The 27,777-nt window shown below is 44.2% G+C and overlaps 2 protein-coding genes across 3 annotated transcripts; both read right to left on the bottom strand.

Annotated features, from left to right (window-relative positions):
- Positions 1-1,160: 1,160 nt before the first annotated feature.
- On the bottom strand, positions 1,161-15,946 carry LOC311148635 (metalloendopeptidase OMA1, mitochondrial-like). The gene is made up of 9 exons (XM_084185623.1): positions 15,785-15,946; positions 11,698-12,139; positions 9,639-9,867; positions 8,579-8,752; positions 8,365-8,472; positions 7,224-7,352; positions 6,906-6,980; positions 6,523-6,672; positions 1,161-1,841 (listed from the first exon to the last, which is right to left on the bottom strand). Exons 2-9 carry the CDS (start codon positions 12,132-12,134, stop codon positions 1,542-1,544), a joined length of 1,602 nt encoding a protein of 533 aa, XP_084041749.1. The 5' UTR covers positions 12,135-12,139; positions 15,785-15,946; the 3' UTR covers positions 1,161-1,541.
- Positions 15,947-16,084: 138 nt separating this feature from the next.
- On the bottom strand, positions 16,085-27,611 carry LOC311148597 (histone H2A deubiquitinase MYSM1-like). 2 transcript variants are annotated; one of them, XM_084185579.1, is made up of 17 exons: positions 27,535-27,611; positions 23,578-23,653; positions 23,412-23,482; positions 23,226-23,303; positions 23,052-23,136; positions 22,872-22,970; positions 22,716-22,742; positions 22,000-22,220; positions 21,787-21,917; positions 21,551-21,651; positions 21,087-21,247; positions 20,864-20,969; positions 20,068-20,145; positions 18,302-18,490; positions 18,085-18,217; positions 17,777-17,940; positions 16,085-17,184 (listed from the first exon to the last, which is right to left on the bottom strand). In XM_084185579.1, the coding sequence occupies exons 1-17, from the start codon at positions 27,591-27,593 to the stop codon at positions 16,954-16,956; spliced, it is 2,010 nt and encodes a 669-aa protein (XP_084041705.1). In that variant the 5' UTR covers positions 27,594-27,611; the 3' UTR covers positions 16,085-16,953. The 2 variants fall into 2 exon arrangements, with proteins under 2 accessions (XP_084041705.1, XP_084041704.1); XM_084185578.1 differs by having other exon boundaries at positions 22,000-22,742.
- Positions 27,612-27,777: the final 166 nt, after the last annotated feature.

The following is a 27,777-nucleotide window of genomic DNA, read 5'->3' as shown; positions in this document are numbered from 1 at the left end:
TATGGTCCCAGTTGCCTTGAGATCATTGACAAGATCCTCCCGTGTAGTTCTGGGCTGATTCCTCACCGTTCTCATGATCATTGCAACTCTACGAGGTTAGATCTTGCATGGAGCCCCAGGCCGAGGGAGATTGACAGTTCTTTTGTGTTTCTTCCATTTGCGAATAATCGCACCAACTGTTGTCACCTTCTCACCAAGCTGCTTGGCGATGGTCTTTTAGCCCATTCCAGCCTTGTGTAGGTCTACAATCTTGTCCCAGACATCCTTGGAGAGCTCTTTGGTCTTGGCCATGGTGGAGAGTTTGGAATCTGATTGATTGATTGCTTCTGTGGACAGGTGTCTTTTATACAGGTAACAAACTGAGATTAGGAGCACTCCCTTTAAGAGTGTGCTCCTAATCTCAGCTCGTTACCTGTATAAAAGACACCTGGGAGCCAGAAATCTTTCTGATTGAGAGGGGGTCAAATACTTATTTCCCTCATTAAAATCCAAATCAATTTATAACATTTTTGACATGCGTTTTTCTGGATTTTGTTGTTGTTATTCTGTCGCTCACTGTTCAATTAAACCTTCCATTAAAATGATAGACTGATCATTTCTTTGTCAGTGGGCAAACGTACAAAATCAGCAGGGGATCAAATACTTTTTCCCTCACTGTACTGCAAATTTGGGATGTTTTGACTTTTATTTTCCCTTGATTTCAGAAATCATATGTTAAATTATTGCTTGGCAGTTTCAGTGAGGTGTACATAGATGTACATATGTACTAAGACATATAGCCATAGTTTCAACAATAATTTGTGAACCTCCCCTGTTATTGGTAATGGTGAGAGTTTAGCATGTCTTGGGGGTATGATCTTTGACCCCCTTTCTCACACATCATTATTCACGATTCATTCAGGATTATCCGCAATCATGGTAGCATCCACATTAATGTAGAAGTGTTTAGAAACATATTCTAAATAATCTTAAACACAACCAAAACGAACTGCAAATGCATCCAACAAGTTTGTAGTCACAAGCTTGATGTAGTCATTGCGTGCTAGGAATATGAGACCAAATACTAAACTTTTGACTATTTTACTTATAAGAATCTTTAGGGGTGTCAATAATTTTTAACCCTACCTGTTTGAGAAAACAATTCTTACTTGTTAAACAAAATCATATAATTTCCCTTTATTTATTTATTTTATACAGTCATTACTGCTAATCTTCATCAAGGGAGTCAATAATGCTTATTATGCCATTGCATAGAGTGCAGCGTGTCCCCATTTGAAATCTACCAATTAAAACATGATAATATTGCTTTATGTATTCACACTACACATTCAAAGCATCTCCCTGTACCCTATCACACACACAGTAAAAAGAACAGATACCCTAAACTTTTTTGCAGCAATTCCACAGAAGCAGGTGGCAAGAGTAGTTTTACAAGACCTTACAAGCATCAGTCAATTAGCACTCAGGGAGCTACAATTACTGACTGGAACTAGGCCTGGGGTTGGGGCTGGGAAGACGGGGGCGAGGGTAGTGGCCGGGGGTTAGAGGGGAGTAGCAGTGTCTAGGGTCAGGGCTGTCGCTTGGGCTGTATGTGAGGCTGTTGTATGTGAGGCTGTGGCTGAGGAGGCTAGCAGGGCAGTAGCCAGTCCCCCTAGATGTGGAGCCCTCCTGTGGTCTGAGGTTGGGGTCTGGGACAGAGCTAGTGGTTCCAGTCTCTTCCCCGCCTCTCCCTCCAGGTCCCTAGTAGCGTCCAGCAGCACTTTGACACTCTGAGCGAAGACAGCTCTGGGGTCTGTAGCAGGAAGGGCAGGACAGGAACAACTCTCCCTCAACTCCAGGTACTGGGGGGAGGAAGAGAGAGAGAGAGGTTATAGCGGAAACACACCAGAAAGACGAACGTATGAAAGCAGCGTGTGGCCGTGGAGTCGATTGACACACCGGTGCGTCAATCTAAGTAACGTAATTTTAAAAATCCCCATCAAAATGTGTCAGTTTAAGATAGAGATTTGTGTTTTTGCAGTGGATGCGTCTCAATCCACCGCATCCGCCGATGTCGCATTTCCACATCTGCGGTGAAAGGTAGCAGAGTTAGAGCAGTGTTTGTCAGACCATGAGATATCCCGAAAATCGGTCTTCTCACAAAAATGTCTGTAGCTTCCTAACGGTTTGACCTACAAAACTATTGACCACTGTATGGAATGGGGAGACTCTCACCAACACAATGGTGGTCTCTACGACCACCACAAGTGTCAGGGGACTCGTCGGAAGTCGGTACAGTCGATGTACCAACTTCTGTTTGTAGCGTCTGAACCGTTTGGGCTACAAAACTACTGTGACCCCACTGTGTTCTCCGTTTTGCTCTACGACCATCACAAGTTTCACAGGACTCATCTGAAGTATGAAAGTAGTTTTGTGCCTACCCAAAAAAGGGGTTAAATATGTGTAAAAATATATATACATATATTTTCTGAGCTTTATCATATCTCCTAGATATAGGACTAACACTTCAAAACCTTGTTTCAGATTATTTCTTTTTTTACTCTTTTTTTGTCATTTATGAATGTGTTATTCAATGAGTTTGTCTGGGCTATAGAAGTAAAGGCCAAATTCCATATTATCCCAAAGAAAATTATATATATTTTTAAATAAACGATCCATAGTATGACCATCTAAAAACAATTACATAATCATCTTAGAATCCCCCCCCCCCTCCCCTCCAACGGCTTAGACTTCTAAGAATGATTGTGTTGTCAGAGGCGATAGTACGACCACAAGATGCTTTTAAGTACCTTCGGTCGTCCATTACTCGGGTGTGTTTTCTCTCATACACACACGGTGGAACTATACGGATCCAGATCACTACTTCTACAAAGGTCAATGTCCCAGTCTGGGATTCAACATGAGGGCTCAGCAGTGTGCCAATTGTGTGTGTGTGTGTGTGTGTGTGTGTGTGTGTGTGTGTGTGTGTGTGTGCGTGCGTGCATGTAGCCCTGTGTGACACACAGGAGTGTATTTACCCTTGAGTGTGTGTTTTAGCAGGAGAGGAACAGATGGAGAAAACACTAATTGTCCATCAGACGAGAGTTTGTGTGTGCTATTGTGCCTGTGAGTATATATGGGTGTCTGGTGTGCATACATATGTGACAGTGTACTGTGTGTGTGTGTGTTCTGTTTGTATGTACATTACATGACCAAAAGTATGTGGACACCTGCTCGTCGAAAATTTCATTCCAAAATCATGGGCATTAATATGGAGTTGGTCCCCCCTTTGCTGCCATAACAGCCTCAACTCTTCTGGGAAGGCTTTCCACTAGATGTTGGAACATTGCTGCGGGGACTTGCTTCCATTCAGCCACAAGAGCATTAGTGAGGTCGGGCACTGATGTAGGGAGATTAGGCTTGGCTCGCAGTCGGCGTTCAAATTCATCCCAAAGGTGTTCGTTGGGGTTGAGGTCAGGGCTCTGTGCAAGCCAGTCAAGTTCTTCCACAAAAATCTCGACAAACCATTTCTGTATGGACCTCGCTTTGTGCACGGGGGCATTGTCATGCAGAAACAGTAAAGTGCCTTCCCCAAATCGTTGCCACAAAGTTGGAAGCACAGAATCGTCTAGAATGCCATTGTATGCTGTAGTGTTAAGATCTCCCTTCACTGGAACTAAGGGGCCTAACCCGAACCATGAAAAATGGCCTCAGACCATGATTCCTCCTCCACCAAACTTTACAGTTGGCACTAGGCAGTTGGGCAGGTAGCGTTCTCCTGGCATCCGCCAAACCCAGATGGTGAAGCGTGATTCATCACTCCAGAGAACGCGTTTCCACTGCTACAGAGTCCAATGGCAGCAAGCTTTACACCACTCTTAGGGCCACGCACATGTAGGTCGACCATGTCGACGTGGGTTCGATTCCGTCCCACGTCCTTATGGCACAAATAACTCAATCCGCCTGATTGACTTGATGTACTTACACATTTCAAATATGGGCCGTTCAAGGATATTTTACCCCAGATGTTGATAAGAAATGACCATACCACACTTTTGGATAACATAAATAGGAACCAAATAAAATAATAACAGTAGGCTACACCAACATTAGTTTCCATTCATACAAAGTGTCGGGTAAATTGCCACAGTAGATTTGTCGTGGTAAACAATCAAATACTTTATTTCTATTGTACGGAATGCTTGTCAAATAGATAAATCGCCCTTAGCTTGTTCGAAAAAGGACTAAGTGGTTCCGATGATAAGACCAACCGGAGGGCAAAAATATCTTGAAAGGGTTGCAAGCAGGACTAAGGTAACGCCGACATCATCTTTTAGGGAGCGGTAATGAGGAGACCAATAATGGTTGCAATTGAGATCAGCTGTGCAGGTGAATTCAGCACGTATTGATGGTTTAATGAGACATCAGCTGGCGATAATCTAGTGCCATTGATGGTTGCAATAGGCCTCTTGTTATTTGATTATATTCCAATAGGCTACATTCTGTAGACTACCCGTTAGCCTATCCATTGTCAGATAATGAAAGGTGTGAAAACCGATAATAGGCACCCGTGTTTCCCTGGCTGAGTTGAACTGATTTGGGTCATCAGTTGATTGACAGATGTAGGCCTACTGTAGAACGATAAACTTTCCTCCAGTGTGGATGCTTGTCCACGTTTTATAGACTATGTATAATTTGTCAATATATACTGTACAAAAATATAAACGCAACATGTAAATGTTGTGTTGGTCCCATGTTTCATGAGCTGAAAGAAAAGATCCCTGAAATGTTCCATACACACAAAACGTATTTCTGTATTTTGTGCACAAATTTGTTTACATCCCTGTTAGTGAGCATTTCTCCTTTGCCAAGATAATCCATCCACCTGACAAGTGTGGTATATCAAGAAGCTGATTAAACAGCATGATCATTACAAGTACACCTTGTGCTGGGGACAATAAATGGCCACTCTAAAATGTGCAGTTTTGTCACACAACACAATGCCAGAGATGTCTCAAGTTTTGAGGGAGTGTGCAATTGGCATGCTGACTGCAGGAATGTCCACCAGAGCTGTTGCCAGAGAAGTGAATGTTAATTTCTCTACCATGCCGCCACCAACGTCGTTTTAGAGAATTTGGCAGTACGTCCAACAGACCACGTGTAACCACGCCAGCCCAGGTCCTCCACATCCGGCTTCTTCACCTGCGGGATCGTCTGAGACCAGTCACCCAGACAGCTGATAAAACTGAGGAGTATTTCTGTCCGTAATAAAGCTTTTTTGTGGGGAAAAACTAATTCTGATTGGCTGGGCCTTACTCCCCAGTAGGTGGGTCAGTCTCCTAAGTGGGTGGGCCATGCCCTCCCAGGCCCACCCATGGCTGCGCCCCTGCCCAGTCATGTGAATTCCAGAGATTAGGGCCTAATGCATTTATTTCAATTGACTGATTTCCTTATATGAATTGTAACTCAGTAAAATCGTAGAAATTGTTGCATGTTGCGTTTATATTTTTGTTCAGTATAGTTCTGGTCTTCGGTATGGATTGAAAGCCTGTATTATGTGGCTTTAATATTTCATTTCGTAAAGCTGTCAAGATGTTTATGCAGCCTATCCAAAGACGATTTTGTTGAGCGAAGACACCTTTCTTTGAAATGTAAATGCCAACTTTTCGTTGTACTTCTTGAAAACATTGAAATAAATGCAATTAACTTGTGGGACTAATGCAGGTTCAGACTGGTCACTATATCTCCCAGCTCATGAGGCTCGGAGTTGGACCGCGATACTTAGACCACTGCGCTACAGCACTTCACAATGCTCTAGTAAGCACTAAGAATACTAATGATACATAGGCTCGTCGTTTTTAAATATTTTGTTTTAAGCCTTCCCCAAATTATAGTCCTAACTTTAACCACTCGGAATTAATGCCTAAACTGTTAACCTTTGAGTTGTTTCTCTCTTAACCCTGTAACGACGCGGAATTAACACTGTAACCACATGGAATTAATGCGTCAAAAATAGATCTTCATCCATGAGTCAAAGGGCAGTGGGCAGGATTTGAACCCATGCAGACTCTGGCATATGTGTCCCAGGGTCAGTCTAAATATTTCTTCTAATATTAAAATCCTCTTGCTGCAGGATTATTTTCCTCCTGCGATGAATGGGGTCAAATTAGGTTCCGACATCTGTAGGTGTCTCGTTAGTTAGATTAAACTCTGCTCAATCCTACAGTTCTGTTCGAGTACTCCTCTTTGACCACAGTCCTCAGGCCATGTGATATGCGTCTGTACATTAGAAACACCAGGAAGTCATGTGTACTATTCTAACTCACATGCACACATTTAAGTCTGCCTGCTGTGCGAGACTAGGTATAGCAGACTTCTCTGTCTTGTGCATACCACCAACACACAGCCATCATGAATGACTTGATGACAAGACTTATCACTGACATCATACAATAGACCATTGGCAACAGTGTATACTGGTGTATGTGGACCAGTGAGGTGTTTTTTCTCTGCCTCTCTAAGCGTTGCGTGCTTGCTTGCTACCTGTGGGACCAGCCTGTCCAGCTGTGTAACTCTGTTCTTGTGAGAAGGGTGTGTGGAGAGCCACTCTGGTACTGTAGGTTCTCCTCTCAGCTGGTCACTGATCTCCATCTGCTGCCAGAACACTGGCCCTGCCCGCACATCAGCACACGCCTGGAGGGAGAGGCACAGACAGGGTTACCCTGAGCGCCTGTCTGGTTGTCACGGAAACGGTGACAATACATTACTACAGCGTCCTGAACAGGTTGACGGATAGAGGAGTGGGAGAAATTCTCTATTTGACAAAGATTGCCATCTAGTGCACTGTAGGCAGCTGTAAGTTTAGTCACCATATACAGAAGGGTCAGGATGCAAGAGTGAGCCAGAGTTACTGTCCTATCCTGTACCTTGGCAGCCAGCTGGAGTCCAACTTGATCAGCTTCTGCCTCCAACTTCCTGCTATAGGGACGATCAAACATGAACTGACAGAGAGACACACACAGAGAGAGAGAGAGAGAGCGAGAGAGAGAGAGAGAGAGAGAGAGAGAGAGAGAGACAGAGAGAGACAGAGAGAGAGAGACAGAGAGAGAGACAGAGAGAGAGAGAGAGAGACCCAGAGAGAGAGAGACAGAGACAGAGAGAGAGAGACACAGAGAGAGAGAGAGAGAGAGAGAGAGTTAAACATCTATTTAATCACATGAAAAGTCCTGATGTGTGTGTGTTACCTGTATGAGTTTAGTCTGTATCCACTGTCCCAGTACGGCCAGGCTGTCTCGAGGACACACAGCCCAGATGGCTGTTAGCAGGATCAGAGACAGGAAGTCTACCACATGAGACATACTGGCCTGCTCTGCCTGGAGGGAGGAAGGGAGGGAAGGAGCGAAAAGAGAGGGGGAAAAGAGAGAGGGGGGGGTAGGGAGGGAGGGGAGAGAGAAAGTGAGTAGAAAAGCAATAAATAAATTATCTGTAAGTGTATTGATTGTTCCCACCTATTTCATCTGAACTTTTAATTCAGACCTAATATGGAGATTACATTAGGAAACGGTGAATGGAGTAGCAGACACCCAGGGCGAGGATGGAACTGATTAATCCATATTACTTTTCTTCATCTAATTAAACTCTTCCCTGTATTGGAGGGTATACAGTTCTCATAGGAAATGATCAGAAACAAACTCCAAACATTTCTCTCTGAGCAAGAGGAATATTCGATTAGAACAGTCAGCAGTTCTGATTTAATTGAAAAGGGATGAGACTCTCTACTTAAACAGCTGTACCATTAGTCCAGAAACAACATTAGTGTCTCAGACTTCTAAAGTACTCTCTGTCTGCCTGTCTGTCTGTGAGCATCTTATAACTATGACTGATGACACAACCCCACCGCATTAATGACATCCTCTCTGCAGACCTGCAGCAAATCTGAGTTCTGAGCTGTAGGTCAGGTGAGGTGATGTGGATGAAAGAGAGGAAAGGAGAGCAGTAGTAATGTAGCATTACTGAGACTGATGAGTCACTCTGCACAGAACAGGACACAACTCTGTGTAGCCCCTAAGCAAGCAAGGAAGCGCGCACACTCAAACACAGTCTTGTATAACTAACCGTGTGGGGCACACAATTCAGTCCCATTCAAAATCCTATTTCCCCTAACCCTAATTCTATCCCTTCTGGTCCCCATAAGTATAGTTAAACACGTACACTCACACTCACACACACACACACACACACACACACACGTGGAGAAATAACTCAGAGCAGAGAGTCAGAACTCACACACTCATACTAAAGAGAGACAGACAGAAAGGCTTGGGTGTATACTCAGTGTCCCATCACTAGAGAGAGACAGACAGAAAGGCCTGGCTGTATACTCACAGAGTGTCCCATCACTGCGTGGGCCATCTCATGTCCCAGGATGAAGGTGAGCTGATGAACGTCTGCTACGGCCTCCAACATCCCAGTGAACATAAACACCTTCCCATTCTAGAGGAGAGAGAGAGGTATCATACAAACAACACTGTTTTGATGTGGACTGGGGATAAAACAAACAAATCACAGACAGAGAGCAGGGGCTGGGACTGGGACTCACAGGCAGTACGAAAGCGTTGACGGTAGGGCTGTCGACCACGTGGACGCTCCATGGAACAGAGGAGACCTCTGGGATGTCATTGTTCCTCTGGGCCAGGTGCTGCACCACTCTCTCTACCACCTGGTGACGAGGGTCCTTCTCTGGAACCAACAACTCAGCAAATTCTTCCATGTACTGGGTAGAACACACACACAGTAAAATCAACATCCTCCTGAGGACACAAACAAGGGCCGGTTATATTATAATTAAGCAATAAGGCCCGAGGGGGTGTGGTATATGGCCAATAAACCGTGGCTAACGGCTGTTCTTATGCACGACGCAACGCGGAGTACCTGGATACAGCCCTTAGCCGTGGTATATTGGCCATATACCACAAAGCTCTTAGGTGCCTAATTGCTATTATAAACTGGTTACCAACATAATTAAACCAGTATATATGGTCTAATATACCACGGCTTTCAGCCAATCATCATTCAGGGCTCGAACCACACGGTTTATAATATAGAATATATTATGAATTGATAATTGCATAATAAACAGGTTCATCTGAATGGTTGAAAACTATGATCTTATTAGATTGAATATGGCCCACAGGGTTAACAGCATCTCTCTCTTTACCCCCCCCCTCTCTCTGCAGTACTGCAGGCATTGTTAGCAGAAAACAGCATTCCCCCATTATAGTGAATAGAAAAATGGCTATCTTTATGTAAATAAAACACTTTTTTCAAGACAATTATGGTACCAATAATTGCTTCTAGTACACCAGATATATGTCCTTGAACCACACACAGAAGAAGTTATAAGGATAATTTGTTGCTAATGGCAGCCTGCAGTAACCCGGTCGGCCTTCAACTTGAGTTACTCAATGAGAGGGGGCAGCACTGAGCTAGCCTGCAAAGTCACTTCCTGGAGTAGCTCAAACTGCGCATGTTATGTCTCCATGAGACGCTATCTTAACAGACTTCATGTCTTCAACGCGCTATTGAGTCTTCACATAGGAATGAATGGTGTCACGTGATTGATGGCTTTGTCCATTCATATATTCAGTCATTGGTCTCACCCCATCTCCTGTCACTGCAGCCAGCTCCATGTAGTTCTCTCTACTGAACACTAGGAGGCGTGTGCGTCCCGTGATGGGCGATTCGTCCAGATGAGTCAGGAAGAAACATGCCATGATCACCATAGCAACCATACCCCCGGCCACCAGCTGCCAACGGCGACGCCAGACCTCCTGACGCACGAGCTGCTGCTTATTGGGTGGGAGGGCCAACCACCACTTCCTGATACTCCTAGAGGAGAGGGGACACCAAAAACACCATGTAGTACTACTAGAGACAGGGACACCAAAAACACCATGTAGTACTACTAGAGACAGGGACACCAAAAACACCATGTAGTACTACTAGAGACAGGGACACCAAAAACACCATGTAGTACTACTAGAGACAGGGACACCAAAAACACCATGTAGTACTACTAGAGACAGGGACACCAAAAACACCATGTAGTACTACTAGAGACAGGGACACCAAAAACACCATGTAGTACTACTAGAGACAGGGACACCAAAAACACCATGTAGTACTACTAGAGACAGGGACACCAAAAACACCATGTAGTACTACTAGAGACAGGGACACCAAAAACACCATGTAGCAGCAACGTCTATCTCACCATCATTAACCTTATCAATGTACAGTACAGTCGGGAAGTATTCAGACCCTTTCACTTTTTTCCCACATTTTGTTACATTACAGCATTATTCTAAAATGGATAAAATAAAACCATCATCAATCTACACACAATACCCCATAATAAACAAAGCGAAAACAGGTTTAGACATTTTTGCAAATGTATTAAAAATAAAAAACATAAGTATTCAGACCCTTTGCTATGAGACTCGAAATTGAGCTCAGGTGCATCCTGTTTCCATTGATCATCCTTCAGATGTTTCTACAACGATTGGAGTCTACCTGTGGTACATTCAATTGGACATGATTTGGAAAGGCACACACCTGTCTGTATAAGGTCCCACAGTTGACAGTGCATGTCAGAGCAAAAACCAAGCCATGATGTTGAAGGAATTGTCCGTAGAGCTCAGAGACAGGATTGTGTCGAGGCACAGATCTTGGGAAGGGTACCAAAAAATGTCTGCAGCATTGAAGGTCCCCAAGAACACAGTGACCTCCATCATTCTTAAATGGAAGAAGTTTGGAACCACCAAGACTCTTCCTAGAGCTGGCCGCCCGGCCAAACTGAGCAATCGGGGGAGAAGGGCCTTGGTCAGGGAAGTGACCAAGAACCCGATGGTCACTCTGATAGAGCTCCAGAGTTCCTCTGTGGAGATGGTTGTCCTTCTGGAAGGTTCTCCCATCTCTGCAGCACTCCACCAATCAGGCCTTTATGGTAGAGTGGCCAGATGGAAGCCACTCAGCAAAAGGCACGACAGCCCGCTTGGAGTTTGCCAAAAGGCACCTAAAGGACTCTTAGACCATGAGAAACAAGATTCTTTGGTCTGATGAAACCAAGATTGATCTCTTTGGCCTGAATGCCAAGCTTCACGTCTGGAGGAAAACAGGCACCGCTCATCACCTGGCCAATACCATCCCTACGGTGAAGCATGGTGTTGGCAGCATCATGCTGTGTGGATGTTTTTCAGCGGCAGGGACTGGGAGACTAGTCAGCATCGAGGGAAAGATGAACGGAGCAAAGTACAGAGAGATCCTTGATGAAAACCTGCTCCAGAGCACTCAGGACCTCAGACTGGGGCGACGATTCACCTTCCAACAGGAGAACAACCCTAAGCACACAGCCAAGACAATGCAGGAGTGGCTTCGGGACAAGTCTCTGAATGTCCTTGAGTGGCAAAGTACTTAGTAAAGGGTCTGAATACTTATGTAAATGTAATGTTTCCATTTCTTTTACTTCTAAAAACCTGATTTTGCTTCATATTCAATTATGGGTTATTGTGTGTAGATTGATAAGGGGGGGGGGACGACTATTTAATCAATTTTAGAATAAGGCTGTAACGTAACAAAATATGGAAAAAGTGAAGGGGTCTGAATACTTTCTGAATGCACTGTTGATGGACTGAGATGACACTCGGACGTGTGTCTTACCTGCCCAGTATAATAGCCACTATTTTCTGCAGGGGTTTGAGTACCAGCCAGATGAGAGGAGCAGGCAGGGCGCGGTGAGGAGCAGAGGTATGGAAGAAGTTCTGTCCATGCTTAGACAACCATATAACAGGGACACAGTGGACAGCAGGGCCAGGTCTGGGTGTCCCCACTGGGAAAAGTACTGTTCTTACATTCTCCGATGAGAAAAGTAGTCTCTGAGACAAAGATGGCCTCAACTGAAGTTGACAAACAGAGTCTGTGGTTTCGGGATGCAGTAGATTCCGACATGTGTTGGTTGAGTAGAGTTCTGTAGCAGGTAATGTCTTCCTGGTTGTTGGTTGTCTCTGTCGGCAAAGGGAGGTTTGAAAGCTTCTAGACAGGTAGGCAGGGAGGCAACTGCGTTGATTCCTCATGAGACGGACACACAACAACTCCATGGTTCCTGAATGAGAAGACACCACTTCCTGAAATGCCCAGGTGAAAGCATACGGAAGAAAGGTCCTTGACTATGGAAGCCCATTCCCTCCATCCGAAAAATATGAAGGGCTCTATTCAATCTGCATCGCGGAAGTTCAGCTTTACGGCGTGATTTAAGTTTAAAAACAATGTTCCTGCTTTAGCGGAGACTGCATTCACGGTAAACTCTACATATGTCGGCTCAATTGGAAACGCTTCAGCTTGACTGCTTGAATAGAGCCCTAAAATGTCGATACTAGTGTATTGAATTTTTTTTTGCTGAAATCCGTCTGGATTTCCAGGCTAGGGGGTAGGGGCTTGGGAGGTTAACTTTGGCATGTTGTAGAATTTTTGTTTAAAGTTTGGTAATGTATTTAGGCTGACTTTTTAGAAGCCTTCTTCCACATCAATAAAACTTACACGTGTGACAAATGTGTGTGGAAAAGGCTGGATGTTATTTTACACTTCTATGTTTATTTTCAGGCAAAGGTCTACCCAAGCCTCCACCAAAATATGCCCGAAGCACCAGAAAACCTGTGCCACTGCTACCAAGAAGCAAAAGGCTAAAACACAGCACAATCCACCAAGTAATGACGGTGAGGACGGCCCTTCACAATGTAAGCCAACTCTTTATTCTTGATCACTGTATTTGAGAAAGTTATTCTAATTGTAAAAACAATTGGCATGATGTCATCTCGGTCTCTCACATGGCTTAACCCCGGAGCATGGGGTCTCGGGGTCCCCTTCTGCCTTCTTAATTAAGGTTCAGACCCTTTTCCTGTGACAGACGCAAGTATGAAACTCTCCATTTAGAATTTTGGGTTAGTTTGGCCTATCCAAGCCCCCACTAACATCTGCTCTGATGCGCCAGAAAACCTGTGCCAGCGCCACTAAGAAGCAAAAGGCTCAAACGCCCTGCAAACCACCAAATATTGGTGGTGAGGGGAAATGGCAAACTAAAACACCACACAAGTCACCAAGTGTGGGGATGGGGAAACGGCAAATTAAAACGCTGCTCAAGCCACCAAGAGACTATAGTGAGGAACCTTCACAACGTAAGCCAACCCCTTATTGTCATTCTTGATCAATTGGGAAAGGTTATTTAATTGTACCAAGAATTGCCATGATGTATTTTACTGTAGAGAATCTTGAGCATTTATGCTCCAAGGATAGGTCATGTGGGAGACCGAGGTCTCCTTCTGCCTCTTTACATTTACATTTTACATTTTAGTCATTTAGCAGACGCTCTTATCCAGAGCGACTTACTGTTAGTGAGTGCATACTTTTTTTTTTTCATACTGGTCCCCTGTGGGAAATGAACCCACAACCCTGGTGTTGCAAACGCCATGCTCTACCAACTGAGCTACACGGGACTCAGATGAGAGATCCACCTCACCAAAGCGCTGCAAAGGCTCATACCCTTTTCCTATGCCAGAAGCAAGTATGACACATTTATTTTTAAACTATTTTTTATGATATTGAAATTAGGCTGTTATATTTGGAAGTAAAAAAATGTAAAACTACTTTTACAAGTATTTATTTTTTAAGAGTCCCATTTCTCCTTTGTGAGATCCGTGACCTTTTAAAGGACAGTCGCCAAGTCCGGTTGAGGAATTCGACTTCAACCTGAGCGAGACTGAGGAAGTCTTGCTAAAGATGGAAGAGCAGCTCATGGAGAATGATTTCCGAAAAGACATGGTGAGAAATTAAATGTTTCATTGGTATGAGTTGAAGGACATTATATGGCCATGTAGTACTGGATGGAAAAATCCTGTACATGTGCAATGCATCAGTGTCCTTTTGTAAAATTAGATATCGCAGATCTCAAAGCTGGGGGGAAAGACATTCTGAACCAGGTGAAGAGAGCAATGCACTGGTAAACTATTCCCATATTTGTTTCACTTCTTCAAATTAGGTCATGGTGTGTTGCTTGTAAAGTACATAATTTGTGTTCTATACAGAACCCTGACAAACAGCCTCATGTCAAGGATGAATCTGAAAGGAAACAAAGGGATGAGGGCCTTTGAGGACTACACCATTTGCAGCATCATTATAGGTACAGTGGAGGCCAAATCATGACATTTTACATGACATTTGAATACCTTCTCTAGCTAATATTTGTTTCCCCCCTTTACAGCAGGTGTGAGTCTTGGCGCATCAAAGGCTACAGAGGCAGAAATACTACAGGCGACGTCAACCTCCCTGAAACATGCACCGGACTGCAAGAGGGGCAGTGGGAGGGCCAATGAGTAAGGGGATGAAAGAGTTCTTAAGAAGTTAAAAGCATCAAAGCCTTTTTAGGCTTTTATTTGTACATCGATTTTGTGGTGCAATATATTTATTTCAACCATTCTTGACTTTGACAAAAAAAAGTGCATATGTTTTTACATGGCCAAAGGTTTATAAATGCTGGTATAAGTTACTGCTCTAATTGTGTTACACAGAATGACAATAGCCAACAGTAGTATGTCTGGAAGATACAATTCTACTCATGGTGCAAAATGTATTATACATCAGGGTACAAAGGTCCTGGTTGATACAGTTTGTTTCCCTATATTGCTCAGGCTCTTATCCTTATTTAATGTAAAGAAGCATCAATCACAAAATAGCTACTACTTCTCAACACACTTCATGGATTGGCAATAATCCCTGTTAAATTCATGGTGTGTTTTGGTAAAATCAGATCACAATATGTTCTCAACCTCACTCCAATATTGAAATGATTATTAGTAGAGTATAGTTTTCAAACTCGATAGCACCGAAATAAAAAAATAACTGATGGCTTGAGGGGGTTAATAAAAGTTGAAATCTCATTGATCAATGTCTCAACCAAATATTACCAACATTTCCACGTTGAAATGACGTGGGGCCAAGTGGGTTGTTTCCCCTGGCCAGAGGGGATCAGGGTGCATAGGCTTCTCTAAGCTACCTGCAGCTGTGGTTGTCAGGAGTAGGCTAGAGTTGATCAGACTGAAGCACAGATTAATTGTGCAAAAGTAGACAAATCATGAGGCAAATCAGTCTAAATAAACTTACTTTGTTGTCCCTCTTTTCAATGCTTTTTTGTCAATATTTTTAATTAAACCAAGTGCTGGGGCAAACGCAAGCTTGCCACAAGTTTGCGGGCAGCCCGGCTGTGCTGACCTCTACAACATAACGATACATGGAAATCGGCACACAATGCTACAAATGAAAAAACATAATCCTATTCTTATGATCTAGCTGAACATTGAGATAGTCACCATTTTTAGATCATTAGCATTTTTTAAAAGTATCTACATTTTTAGACAGTAAAGATAATATCTCAAACGTTTTACTTATCTCCATTTTGAAATAGTATATATTTTTAGATCGTACCTTGACATTTCGATTTGCTTATCTGGAAATTGTGATAGCAAAACAAAACAATTGTGGCGGGAATGGGCTTCCATAGGTGACAGTTTAAGTTCAACTGACAGTTTGCAATTGCCAGTAGTGTTTCCCTGAGATTACCACCTTTAACTGTGGTTTTATTAATACCTACAGTAATATTATTAACAAGAGATTCAATGTCATGTCATACACCTAGCTAGCTGATCTGATGCAATGGCACCGATAAACATAGCATGTGTGAACAACACGTTAAAGTTACCTTCGTATGATCGATACTTCCTTAAAACCCTTTAATTAATCTTGGAGGCTCCAGCTTGAGAAATAAATGCTGACTTACAGTTATTAATTTTCCATTTACTTTGACAGTCCTCTGCAAGTCAATAACATGCCTAGCATCGGGGAGGAACTGTCTTGTGCGTCTAAAATAATAGTCCCCCCTGCAACGCATGCGCTTAGACAATGTTCCGACAATGACCGTCTCCTCAAAGATGACATTTTCCAGACAGTGTCTATTCAGGTTTGACACATTCATTAGTGAATAAACGGAAATTACATGAACTACATTATGCACATTTTATTATCGACAGTGATACAGGTACAGAGTACTATGTTCTGTTTTTCTTTAAGTATTACTGATGGGTAACTAAACCATAAAACATTTGAACATCAAAAGTGCAAACCCAAACATCGAAATGTTTGACTTTCGTTCCTTTTTTAAAAAGGTGGATTCGTATAACCTACTATACATATGGTATGAAAAATAACATTTATTCATGACTCCAATTCCATTGCATTACATTGAGCCATTGGATGTCCCCTTTAGCCTTGTGAGGCAAATGCACCGACGCTGCCAAAATTATGCCTAAACGTAAATACGCCATACACGCAATATCGTTTAGTAAATATTAGGAACTTAACTTTCATATGAACGAGACATAATTTGGAGGCTGTGTTACAGTCGGGTGAAACTGCGTACAGTAAGCTTATCTTTTGTATTTGAAAGATTCTCTCTTGCTGTTACTGAAAGTTGAGTTCCAAATGTTTCCAAAACCGTATTGCAAGGATTATTAACGTGTCTAAACGTTAAAACAGATAGTTGGGAATGTAGTTCACATGGAGCCAGCTGTCCTCCATACCATCTGCTGAGAACCGAAGATGGGGACCGGCTGTAAGCCACCTTGGGCCCCTTTGGGTTCTCGAGAGCTACAGTCGAACTAAATCAAGTATGCCTACTAATGAACCTAAAGAACTGGCTAAAAAACGAAGAACTGGATACATAAAGAAACCTATTAGATTCAGAATAGATTATCATGACCAGTCAACAACACAGAACCAAACTGTATTGGATGTAAGCGCTCTTGGTTAGCTGTGTGTGAGTTAATAGTTTCTATATTAGGCGTTTCTAAATGATCAGTTGGAGAGACAGATTCATTCTCCCATCTTCCTGTGTTCCTGTGTCTTCTGTTCCGTTGATGTTGATTGGCTGAGTGAAGGTGAAGGCATGGGTGTTGATTGTCTCTGAGGAGCTAAAGGTTCCGCCCTCATCCTGGTCTCTGGGTTGCTCGAAACTAAGTGAGACTGGAAGAGAGCATGGATCTGGGAAAGGAAGGGATCTCCCTCTGGCAGGGGCTCCAGATACCTCCCTAAAGATGCCATCATCTACAGAGAGAGACGGAGGGTGAGACGGGAAGGAGACAGTGGGTGAGACAGGGATTGGAAAGTTATGGGATTCAAGGTTGAGACAGGGGTTGAGAGATAGAAGTGAGGCAGGTATGAGAGCGCGAGATGAGAAAGGACAGAAGACAGAGAGGTGAGACCATAAAGAATTATAGAGGACTCTTCTTTGCATCTGTCCCATTATGGCATCTGTGAGTTGGTAAACAAACTGAAACGGTGCATACTGCCACCTGGAGTGTGGTTTGAAGACAACCGGTATAAAGACAAGGTTGGCAATTTAATGCCACCTGCAGTTATGGAATGTTTGCTCACGAGTATAATTAATTGGCTGATCCCTCCTGATGAACCGGATGGAATTATGTGATCCTTCCTTAACCCATAGGAAATTCCACCCAGTTGACTACTTTTACATTTACATTTAAGTCATTTAGCAGACGCTCTTATCCAGAGCGACTTACAAATTGGCGAAAGTCCTCAATGGCACTGCCAATGCTAAAACAGGCTTTTGGGCACTAGAGTCCTCAATCTCTATAGGTGAGACAGAGATATGAGCCAAGGAGGCAGTGTAACCTACCTTCTCGAGACAGGTGAGATTAGAGTCCCTGCGGAACAGCCTGTCCATCTGGACACTGCAGTGGGCATGTTTATATTTGTACATGATCCACTCTGCCCTCCTCATCAACTGGCTCCAGTCAGGCTGCTGCTGGGAACACTGGTAGTCAAACCTGTAGGGCAGCTCTGAGAAAGGTAAGGAGAGAAAGAGAAAGAGAGAGGTAGAGGGAGAGAGAGGATGAATATGCATGCTCATACTATACAATATATATTTATATTTTTTTCCTACCAAGTTGATAATGGGTTGTGAAAGAGGTGTGTGTGTCGTACTCTGTGGTCCTGTAGGTCCTTGGTCCTCTCTGACCATCAGGCAGGTGGTCTGGGAACGGGGGGAGGGGTTAGCAGGGTCAAACGGACTCACGATCATCCCAATAAAGGGGGCTCCGCCTCGAGAGAAATAACTCTGAGAGAGAGTGGCAGAGTCAGAACACACGTACGTGCGTGCGCACACACGCACACACACACACACACACACACCTATATGTACCTGGAACTGGTCCTGTGTGTGTATATCCCGTAGAGAGGGGTTAGGGTGGAAGGTGGGGTGAGAGTGGTACCATCCCACTACAGCCAAGCCCAGGCTAGACAGCATCTCACAGGCCTGAGTCTGAGACAACGGGTCCATCTCACACTGCAGACCTGTACTCACACTGTTACACGGCTCCGCTGCAACGATCTAGGACATAGACACACACATTCATAGATACAGAGAGACACACCCAAGAAGACTCGAAACTGTAATCGCTACCAAAGGTGCTTCAACAAAACACTGAGTAAATGGTCTGAATACTTACACTACCAGTCAAAAGTTTGGACACACCTACTCATTCAAGGGTTTTTCTTTATTTGTACTATTTTTTACATTGTAGAATAATAGTGAAGACATCAAAATTATGAAATAACACATATGGAATCATGTAGTAAACAAAAAAAGTGTTAAACAAATCAAAATATATTTTATATTTGAGAATCTTCAAACTGCCACCCTTTGCCTTGATGGCAGCTTTGCACACTCTTGGCATTCTCTCAACCAGCTTCACTTGGAATGCTTTTCCAACAGTCTTGAAGGAGTTCCCACATATGCTGAGCACTTGTTGGCTGCTTTTCCTTTTACTCCGACTCATCCTAAACCATCTCAATTGGGTTGACGTTGGGGGATTGTGGAGGCCAGGTCATCTGATGCAGCACTCCATCACTCTCCTTCTTGGTAAAATAGCCCTTACACAGCCTGGAGGTGTGTTGGGTCATTGTCCTGTTGAAAAACAAATGATAGCCCCACTAAGCCCAAACCAGATGGGATGGCGTATCGCTGTAGAATGCTGTGGTAGTCATGCTGGTTAAGTGTGCTTTGAATTCAAAAAAATCAAAGACAGTATCAACAGCAAAGCACCCCCACACCATAACACCTCCTCCTCCATGCTTTATGGTGGGAAATACACATGCAGAGATCATCCGTTCACCCACACCGCGTCTCACAAAGACACGGCGGTTGGAACCAAAAATCTCACATTTGGACTCCAGACCAAAGGACACATTTCCACCGGTCTAATGTCCATTGCTCGTGTTTCTTGGCCCAAGCAAGTCTCTTCTTATTATTGGTGTCCTTTAGTAGTGGTTTCTTTGCAGTAATTCGACCATAAAGGCCTGATTCACGCAGTCTCCTCTGAACAGTTGATGTTGAGATGTGGCTGTTACTTGAACTCTGTGAAGCATTTATTTGGGCTGCAATTTCTGAGGCTGGTAACTCTAATGAACTTATAATAATAATATAATATGCCATTTAGCAGACTCATCCTCTGCAGCAGAGGTAACTCTGGGTCTTCCATTCCTGCCGCGGTCCTCACGAGAGCCAGTTTCATCATAGCGCTTGATGGTTTTTGCGACTGCACTTGAAGAAACGTTCAAAGTTCTTGGAATGTTCCATATTGACTGACCTTCATGCCTTCAAGTAATGATGGACTGTTGTTTCTCTTTGCTTATTTGAGCTGTTCTTGCCATAGTATGGACTTGGTCTTTTACCAAATAGGGCTATCTTCTGTATACCCCCCCTACCTTGTCACAAAACAACTGATGGGCTCAAACGCATTAAGAAGGAAATAAATTCCACAAATTAACTTTTAAGAAGGTACACCTGTTAATTGAAATGCATTCCAGGTGACTACCTCATGAAGCTGGTTGAGAGAATGCCAAGACATCATTACACTAGTGTTATCAGTATTTTCTTTATGATCATCACCACGATGGTTGTCTCACCTTCAGGACTTTGTCCTCCTCCTCGCTGTAAGCTCCTCCCAGTAGCCCGATAACCTCTTCCATCGACACATGAGCATGCTGGGTAAAAATACAAACAAAAGACACTGAGCCCTAAGACCTAAGCCTTGGTAAACAACCCACACTGATATCTCTCTCTGTGTGTTCATGTGTAAACATAGATGCTATATTAGATAAGATAGTACTCTATTACACAGTACTTTATGAAGAGAGTACTTTATTAAATATATGTGTAGATGTATGTACTGTTAGAATCTTAATAAACAGAGTAAAACTCATGGACGACTAGTAAAGCTCAAACCAAGTTTATTCACCCACTAGGTCACACAGCTGCATAAGACAAAGACCTGTTCCCACCAGCACAAGTATTTATACCCCACTTTAGGTGGAGTCTCCTCCTTTTCTCTAAATATGACATCTTTGTTGCTAGGCAGGAAGTTAAGTGATGTGGGTAATAAATTGTTCCTTCATGTGACCTGACCTCGGCCCCCATTCCTCACTAATCCACAGCGATCTACCCTTATCAGTGACCCCACCATATACATTCCTCCTACATATAACCATTAACTTCTGGTGTAGCAAGTATTTCAAATTACAACCCAACAATTGAACCCAGACTGTGGCTCTTCTCCTCTCCATAGGATACCTAATATCTAACAATAACATGTTATGACAGAATGTAAACGTTCTGCATTCCCCTCTCTCCCTCAGTAACATGAATAAGGATATTTCATATTTCAAGTTTCAAGTTTAGAAGTCAGAACCCATCAGTACTTACCATGTCCATGATGAGGAGAGCCTCAGCACAAACTAGCACCTGGAAGGGCTCCTGTCTGTCCTCTCCAAACATACGGCACGGAATCAACTGGAACGGATCCAACAACCTGATGATGGAGAGAGAGACTTTTAAGGCATGTCACGCACAGTACACATTTAAAAGGATCCACAGTGTTTCGTGACCACACACACACGCATAAATTGGTAGTATACATCACCCACACCTTCTGTGCCTGGAGACCTTACAGGATTTAGACTGTCTCCTCATCTCCTCTCTCCTCAGGGCTAGCTCCTCTGCACTCAGATGCTCGAATGTCTGTCCCTCCAGGTCTTTAGCGTCATGCCAGTTCCCCCACAAGTCCCTCACACGACGCTTCCTGGTTCGCTACAACACACAACCAATCAACAACCCATTAACAGCATGCCATACACCTATAACAGGTCACAGACACCTCACATACACCTGATGAAGAGCCATCATAAACCTGACATAGAACTGTAATATAAGTATAACAGTACTGTAATAGAAGGGTATAGGGACCTTTAATAAAACATATAAATGACATATAAACCTAAGCCGGACAAATACCTAACATAGCTAAGTGTTGCCGTCTGGGCCAGCTAGAGGGGTCTGAGGGACAGTAGGTGGTCAGAGGTTATAGAGGTCAGAGGTCATGGGTTGTCTCACCATGCTCTGTAGTCTCTGTGCCAGCTGGTATTCCAGAGTGTCTCTGCTGTCTCTGGGTTTGGACCGATCCACCACCCTGGGACGGTTATACACCGCCTGGTCTGGAGGAGGGGGGAGACAGAATACACAAATCAGACAAAAAAATTTAATCAGAACAATTAGCACAACTAAGAGAGATAGAGACTGAGAAAAAGAAAGAGACAATCAACGACACACTGGTAGTGAGTCCTAGTTACCACAGTTGAAGTTGATGGCTCCTATCAACTCCAGGTAGGTGTGTATTCTGCCAATACAGTTGACATCTCCACAGTTCTTCAGGCCAGGACGCACTGACGTCTTGTTCAAGTACCTGGGCTTACTCTTCAACCTGAGACAAACACACACAAAAAGCATGTTGAAAATGAAACCTTGATGTCTCTGATTGGTTGTGTGTGTATGTGTGTGTGTACCATTGGTCCAGGATGTAGTTCCTGATCCTCAGATATCTCTCTGGGGTTTTGGATGGTCGTCCCTCAAAGAATTCTGGAATAGCTTGTTTCTCCTCCTCTGTGATGGTTGCCGGGTCCAGCTCCACTTCCTGCTCTGGGGCTTTAAGCTCCTCCTCTTCCTCTCCAGACTCCTCCCCATCCCCTGCCCACCTAGACCCCCCTGTTTCCTCTCCAGACTCTACTGGGTCTCTCTGGGGCTCAGCAGTGCCCCCCTCACACTGTCCGCTGGGAGCCTGCTCTGTTAGGCAGGGGGAAGGAGCTGTGAGGGAGGATGGAGGGCTACAGTTAGGCTGCTCCTGATCAGTCTCTCCCAGCCTGGGGTGTGTCTGGTTGGGTTGGTCCTGGTGGGTCTCTCCCTGGTTGTCCAGCTCCTCTGGGGCTCCAGGCTCACATGTCTCAGTATTAACTCCTGCCTGGAGGTCCTCTCCATTCCCCTCAATCCATCTGTTTTCTCGTCCGTTTTCTTCTCCCATCCCTCCATCCCCTCCTCCACTCCCGCCCTCATCGCTGAGGTCATCAGTGATGTCCACCTCCTCCTCTTCGTCACCCAGTCTCTCTATCCGGACAGCGTTGGTCAGAGCTGACAGGTGGCTGGGGACAGACAGGCCAGAGGTGGACACTGCTGACCCTGTCTCTGGGACCTGGCCTAACACCACTGGGGCTGTAGAAGGCACCACAGCAGTAGTATTGCCCTCTGATTTAGCCTGCAGGCAGAGAGGAGGGGGAGACTGAAATGGTGAGAGGATGATGAGAGAGGCCAGAGACAGGAGGATATCTCAAATATAGCCTGGTTGGCTGAGCTGGGAGAGGTGTAGACTAGAGGACAGTGCTACCTTGTGTTTGAAGTACTGTCTGGCGTAGCTCTTCACCTGGAGAACGGTCCGGCTGCCTACCAACTTGGAGATCTTAGTCCATCTACGGCCAAACTGAGCCTGGGGGTTCAGGGCATATAGAAAGTAGGGAGTCATTTAAGATCGATGAGACAGGAGAGGAGAGAGAGAAGAGGGTCATACCAGTCCTGTCTCAAACAGCTCCTTCTCCTGCTGAGACCAGCGAGTGGCTGTAGAGGAGCCTGAAGCTGAGGACTTGGCTGGAGACCTGGGGACAACACGGCAGTCACAGTATCACGTCAGAGGGTACAACACAATATGTCCAGAAGAGTTCACACATAAGGAAACATGACTAACCTCTTCAATTTGGGTTTAGGGTTAGGTGGCACGTTGGCCCACACACTCTTGGGCATCTCTTTACCTGTCAAATAATACCTAGAGAAGTGCTTAAGGTCTAGAACACATCTTATATCAAGACAGACAAACAAACATCAAAATCTGAACAGAGGTGTGTGTATGGTCTATGGTCCAGGAGAAGGATACTGTTCCTCCAGCAGCATGTTCTCTATCACTTCTCTGTTCTCTGCACTGATGGAGCTGTCCAGTTCCCACGGCTATAGAGGATAGAGAGAGAGTCAACACACACAATACACAGAGTACCCACTTAACTTCCATTGTATCATATTCCTTAGGTAGTAACACTTCTTACTAGGACCCCAATATTGGTCTTCCATGCTGACAGCATGTACTGGTTCTGGAGTAACGCTGCTCTGTCACCGAAGTCCCTGAAATAGGAATGATAGTTATTAGCTATGCATTACTATCACGTAATAACAAGGAGAACATAGAAAAGCAGGAAAATCTCTATTTTGGCTAGGGGATAGGTTAGTTTCTATTATATATGAATGGAGGATAAATGTCAGAAAAGCAGGAATTCCTGATTAATCAGAAAAAAAATCACATCCCTGGTCTATAACAAATATCTGCTGCAGCATAGACAGTGGAGTGGGGTGTCAAGAATGTCGGCTTTCACATGGACTACGAGTCGATATTCATGTCATAAGAAGGAATTCCCCTCGACCACGAAACAAACATTCTTTCCCATTGACCCCCATTGTAAGAGACAACTTCGTCGTACATTTTTTGTTATACTGAAATAACAAAACATGCTGAAAAGCCTCTGTGTTGTTTAATGTACAATTGAGACTGTGAGATGAGCACTGTGGTTAGATTGGGAAATTGTGGGGACCCGGTGTCCAAGTAGGCTACACATTTCATCACAGGTAAGACATTTAAAGAGCGACTGCCTCTAAAAACCAACTAATCCCTTAGAAAACGATCTGTGGCATCGATATGAGTCAAACATTTATTCTTGTGTCAAAATTGACTACAAAGTTAAATAAGATAATTTTGGTCATAGTCAGTCTCGTCTAAAATGGAGTTTGGAACCTCAGTGCGTCACAACGAGTAAATGAAGGTTGGTTTTGGATTACAATTATGTCAACAAATCATTCCCCCCTTTGCCAAGCTCCACGTGCAAATCGCCCTTCTGCTTCCCTTCATTGAGGGAGTTCTATTACGCTGGCCCGGGTTGAACCGGGCAATGGCACATGTCGTGAATGAGCCTAGTCAATATGACCTGATAACTCCTCCAGTCCTCAGACAGAACTCGGGTAACACTGAGACAAGAAAGAACAAGAAGAAGCGGAAAGACAGGAAGAGGCCTCAACCACAAGCTGCTAGAGAGCAGCAAGACCCAGTCAAAGGCAGAGGAAATGACGGGTGCTGGTAGACTGTATGCAGATGATCCTCAGCCGGAGGGCAGAGAGACCCCAGTCAAACCTCGGCCCTGGGATGGAGTTGGTAGAGTTGCCTGATGGCACGTGGGCCATGAAGCAGATGACACTACGGATTGTTGTCACCTACGACGAAGGAACCAATGTGTTACCTGACTGTGTAGACATCACGTGTAAAGGAGACAATGTATTACGTAACTTTTCTTAAACGTCACATGTAGGGGGGAGGATGTGTTGTGTGGCTGTAGTCAAAGGAGGCATGGACTTGGGCAAAAAAGGGGTATAAAAACCAATGTAAAAGACATTTGAAGGAGCGGAGATTATGGGGAAGACAGATCAGGAATCTGAGATTCTCGGGAAGACAGATCAGGAATCTGAGATTCTGGGGAAGACAGATCAGGAATCTGAGATTCTGGGGAAGACAGATCAGGAATCTGAGATTCTGGGGAAGACAGATCAGGAGCGGAGATTCTGGGGAAGACAGATCAGGAGCGGAGATTCTGGGGAAGACAGATCAGGAGCGGAGATTCTGGGGAAGACAGATCAGGAGCGGAGATTCTGGGGAAGACAGATCAGGAGCGGAGATTCTGGGGAAGACAGATCAGGAGCGGAGATTCTGGGGAAGACAGATCAGGAGCTGATTGATGTATTAGAAGTTAGAAGACTTTTGTGGGTAAGGTAAAAACAGAATTTAATTACTACTGTTAGAAGCTACTGCATTGTAATTGCTTTATAAAAAAAACAATAAAATCCATCAGTTGTGAAACCAAAAGAGAAGTGTTACTGGTTTTCATTAACTAGTTAAATTATTTGTTGAATAAAGTACTAAAGAAGAAAAGTTGCATTATAACAACTATAGGCTCCGGGGGTACACCTTAGGTGGCCCACGGCCAGACCATATTGTGGGCTCAAGCAGGAAACCACAGAGGAGCTTGAGGGTAACTGTGTAAAAAGCAAACAAAAGGAGTACTGAGTATCCAAACCCCTGCTTTCAGCTAAGTAGTAATTTCAAGAAATAACTTTTAGCTGAAACCCTATACCCAGGATTTAGCGAGTGTGACTACGCCTCAACTAGAAAGGGAGGACCAGCCGCTGGCAGGAGTGTCTGAGATTATGCCGTGTTTATACAAATGGTATAACCCCGTGGATGAAAGTATCCTGCGTGAACGGCGAGATAACACGCAGTAAGAGCCGGGGCTCACTAAAATAGTGCAGAGCGGATTATAAATAAATGTTGAATTGCTCGTTGGTGTTGTACACAAAAATAGCCCCCGCTGACGCGTAGTATACCTTGTCACAAACTACCCGTGAACTGTTAACAGTAGGAAGAAGTGCGCTAACCTTTGTGGCAAGCAGGGATAGACCAAGAGGGGTGACCCGGGTTGATAAAGTGAGGGCTCCACTGCTAACTCAGTTTAGGGTAGGAAGACAGGGAGGCCACCTCACTGGAAAAGAGGCTCATACTGCAGGATAATCCAGGCCTACAACGCGCGGTGGGAGTTGACCCACCCTGTAGGCGCGTGGGTGAAGGAAACAGCTGCGGGCAAGGACACACCCAAGAAACACCCACATCAAACCACACCCCCAAGCCAACTCACGTTTGGTTTCTGTCAAGGCCGCCAGCATTTCTTGAGGAGCAAGCCCAAAAACGAGGCCAAATCAGCAGGTGCAGTTCCCCTTTAATTTGTTAAGTATAGTTTGTTTGTAACTCCACTACTACTTGTAATAACCTCCCAAGTGGCGCAGTGGTCTAAGGCAGTGCTAGCTGTGCCACTAGAGATCCTGGTTCGTAGCCGGCCGCGACCGGGAGACCCATGGGGCGGCGCACAATTGGTCCAGGGTAGGGGAGGGAATGGCCGGCAGGGATGTAGCTCAGTTGGTAGAGCATGGCGTTTGCAACGCCAGGGTTGTGGGTTCGATTCCCACGGGGGGCCAGTATGAAAAAAAAAAAAAAAAAATGTATGCATTCACTAACTGTAAGTCGCTCTGGATAAGAGCGTCTGCTAAATGACTAAAATGTAAATGTGGCTGTATAGTCCGTTTGTTTGTGTTGTTGGTCTTGGCTAGCTTAATGTTTCGGTCGGTATCAAGCTAGCTCCGCCATGAAAAGGGGCATGAGGGAAACTCTACAATATTACCACAGATAGAACAATGAGCCAGATATTTCACTGGCTGGTCTCAGACGATCCTGCAGGTGAAGAAGACGGATATGGAGGTCCTGGGCTGGCGTGAGGTCGGTTTGATGTACTGCCAAATTCTCTAAAACAGCGTTGGGAGGCGGTTTATGGTAGAAAATGTAATATTCAATTCTCTGGCAACAGCTCTGCTGTACATTCCTGCAGTCAGCATGCTAATTGCGCTCCCTCAACTTGAGACATCTGTGGCCTTGTTTATGTGACAAAAGTGCACATTTTAGTTGCCTTTTCTTATCCCCAGCACAAGGTGCACCTGTGTAATGACCATGCTATTTAATCAGCTTCTTGATATGCCACACCTGTCATGTGGATAGGTTAAGGAGAAATGCTCACTAACATGGTGAACACAATTGTGCACAAAATGAGAAATAAGCTTTTTGTGTGTATGGAAAATTTGAGATTTTAATTTAGCTCATGAAATATGGGACCTACACTGTAGCGTTTTTTTTTTTTTGTTCAGTATAGCTCGAATAATCTACTGATCAAGCTGAACGACCCTGTTGTCGACGTCAACTAGCTAGGTAATTTAGCTAACTAGTCTACCGTGTTAGCCATGGCTATTGAGTTTCCAACGGGTTATTTAATGGCTCTGGTTCTTTGACTCGCCCAAATATCATCTAAACTGTATATTCATGACTTTTAACACATCAATGAAACACATTATAACGCTCTTACCCTAAATTAGGATCATATTCGTCTCCTTCGATATCAACAACATCCAGCTCGTCAGCCATGTTGGCTAGCCAAATTTCAAATAAGGGGGCAACAGCCTACTCATTCACAATACCGACATGATTCTTTGACAAGCGACACCAAGTGGTGGGGGTGTGAGTCACCTTTCCACATTGGGTAATGCATGAGGGGGTGGTGCACATTATTTGCAAGGAGTGTTGTCAATACTCTTAAATGTTTTGCTTT

This window comes from Coregonus lavaretus (genome assembly GCF_964263955.1).
Source record: "Coregonus lavaretus genome assembly, chromosome: 21".
Lineage (NCBI taxonomy): Eukaryota > Metazoa > Chordata > Actinopteri > Salmoniformes > Salmonidae > Coregonus > Coregonus lavaretus.
The sequence above is the reverse complement of the archived record's forward strand: the minus strand, read 5'-3'. Positions and strand labels throughout refer to the sequence as shown.

Coding starts and splice junctions, on each gene's coding strand:
- LOC311148635 (XM_084185623.1), bottom strand. CDS start 12,134: ATGGAGTTGTTGTGTGTCCGTCTCATGAGGAATCAACGCAGTTGCCTC. Junction 7,353..8,364: donor ACGCAGTGATGGGACACTCT/GTGAGTATACAG, acceptor TCCTCCCTCCAG/GCAGAGCAGGCCAGTATGTC. Junction 6,673..6,905: donor GACTCCAGCTGGCTGCCAAG/GTACAGGATAGG, acceptor CTCTCCCTCCAG/GCGTGTGCTGATGTGCGGGC.
- LOC311148597 (XM_084185578.1), bottom strand. CDS start 27,593: ATGGCTGACGAGCTGGATGTTGTTGATATCGAAGGAGACGAATATGAT. Junction 21,918..21,999: donor AACTACATCCTGGACCAATG/GTACACACACAC, acceptor TGTTTGTCTCAG/GTTGAAGAGTAAGCCCAGGT. Junction 18,491..20,067: donor AGGAGGACAAAGTCCTGAAG/GTGAGACAACCA, acceptor TCTATGTCCTAG/ATCGTTGCAGCGGAGCCGTG.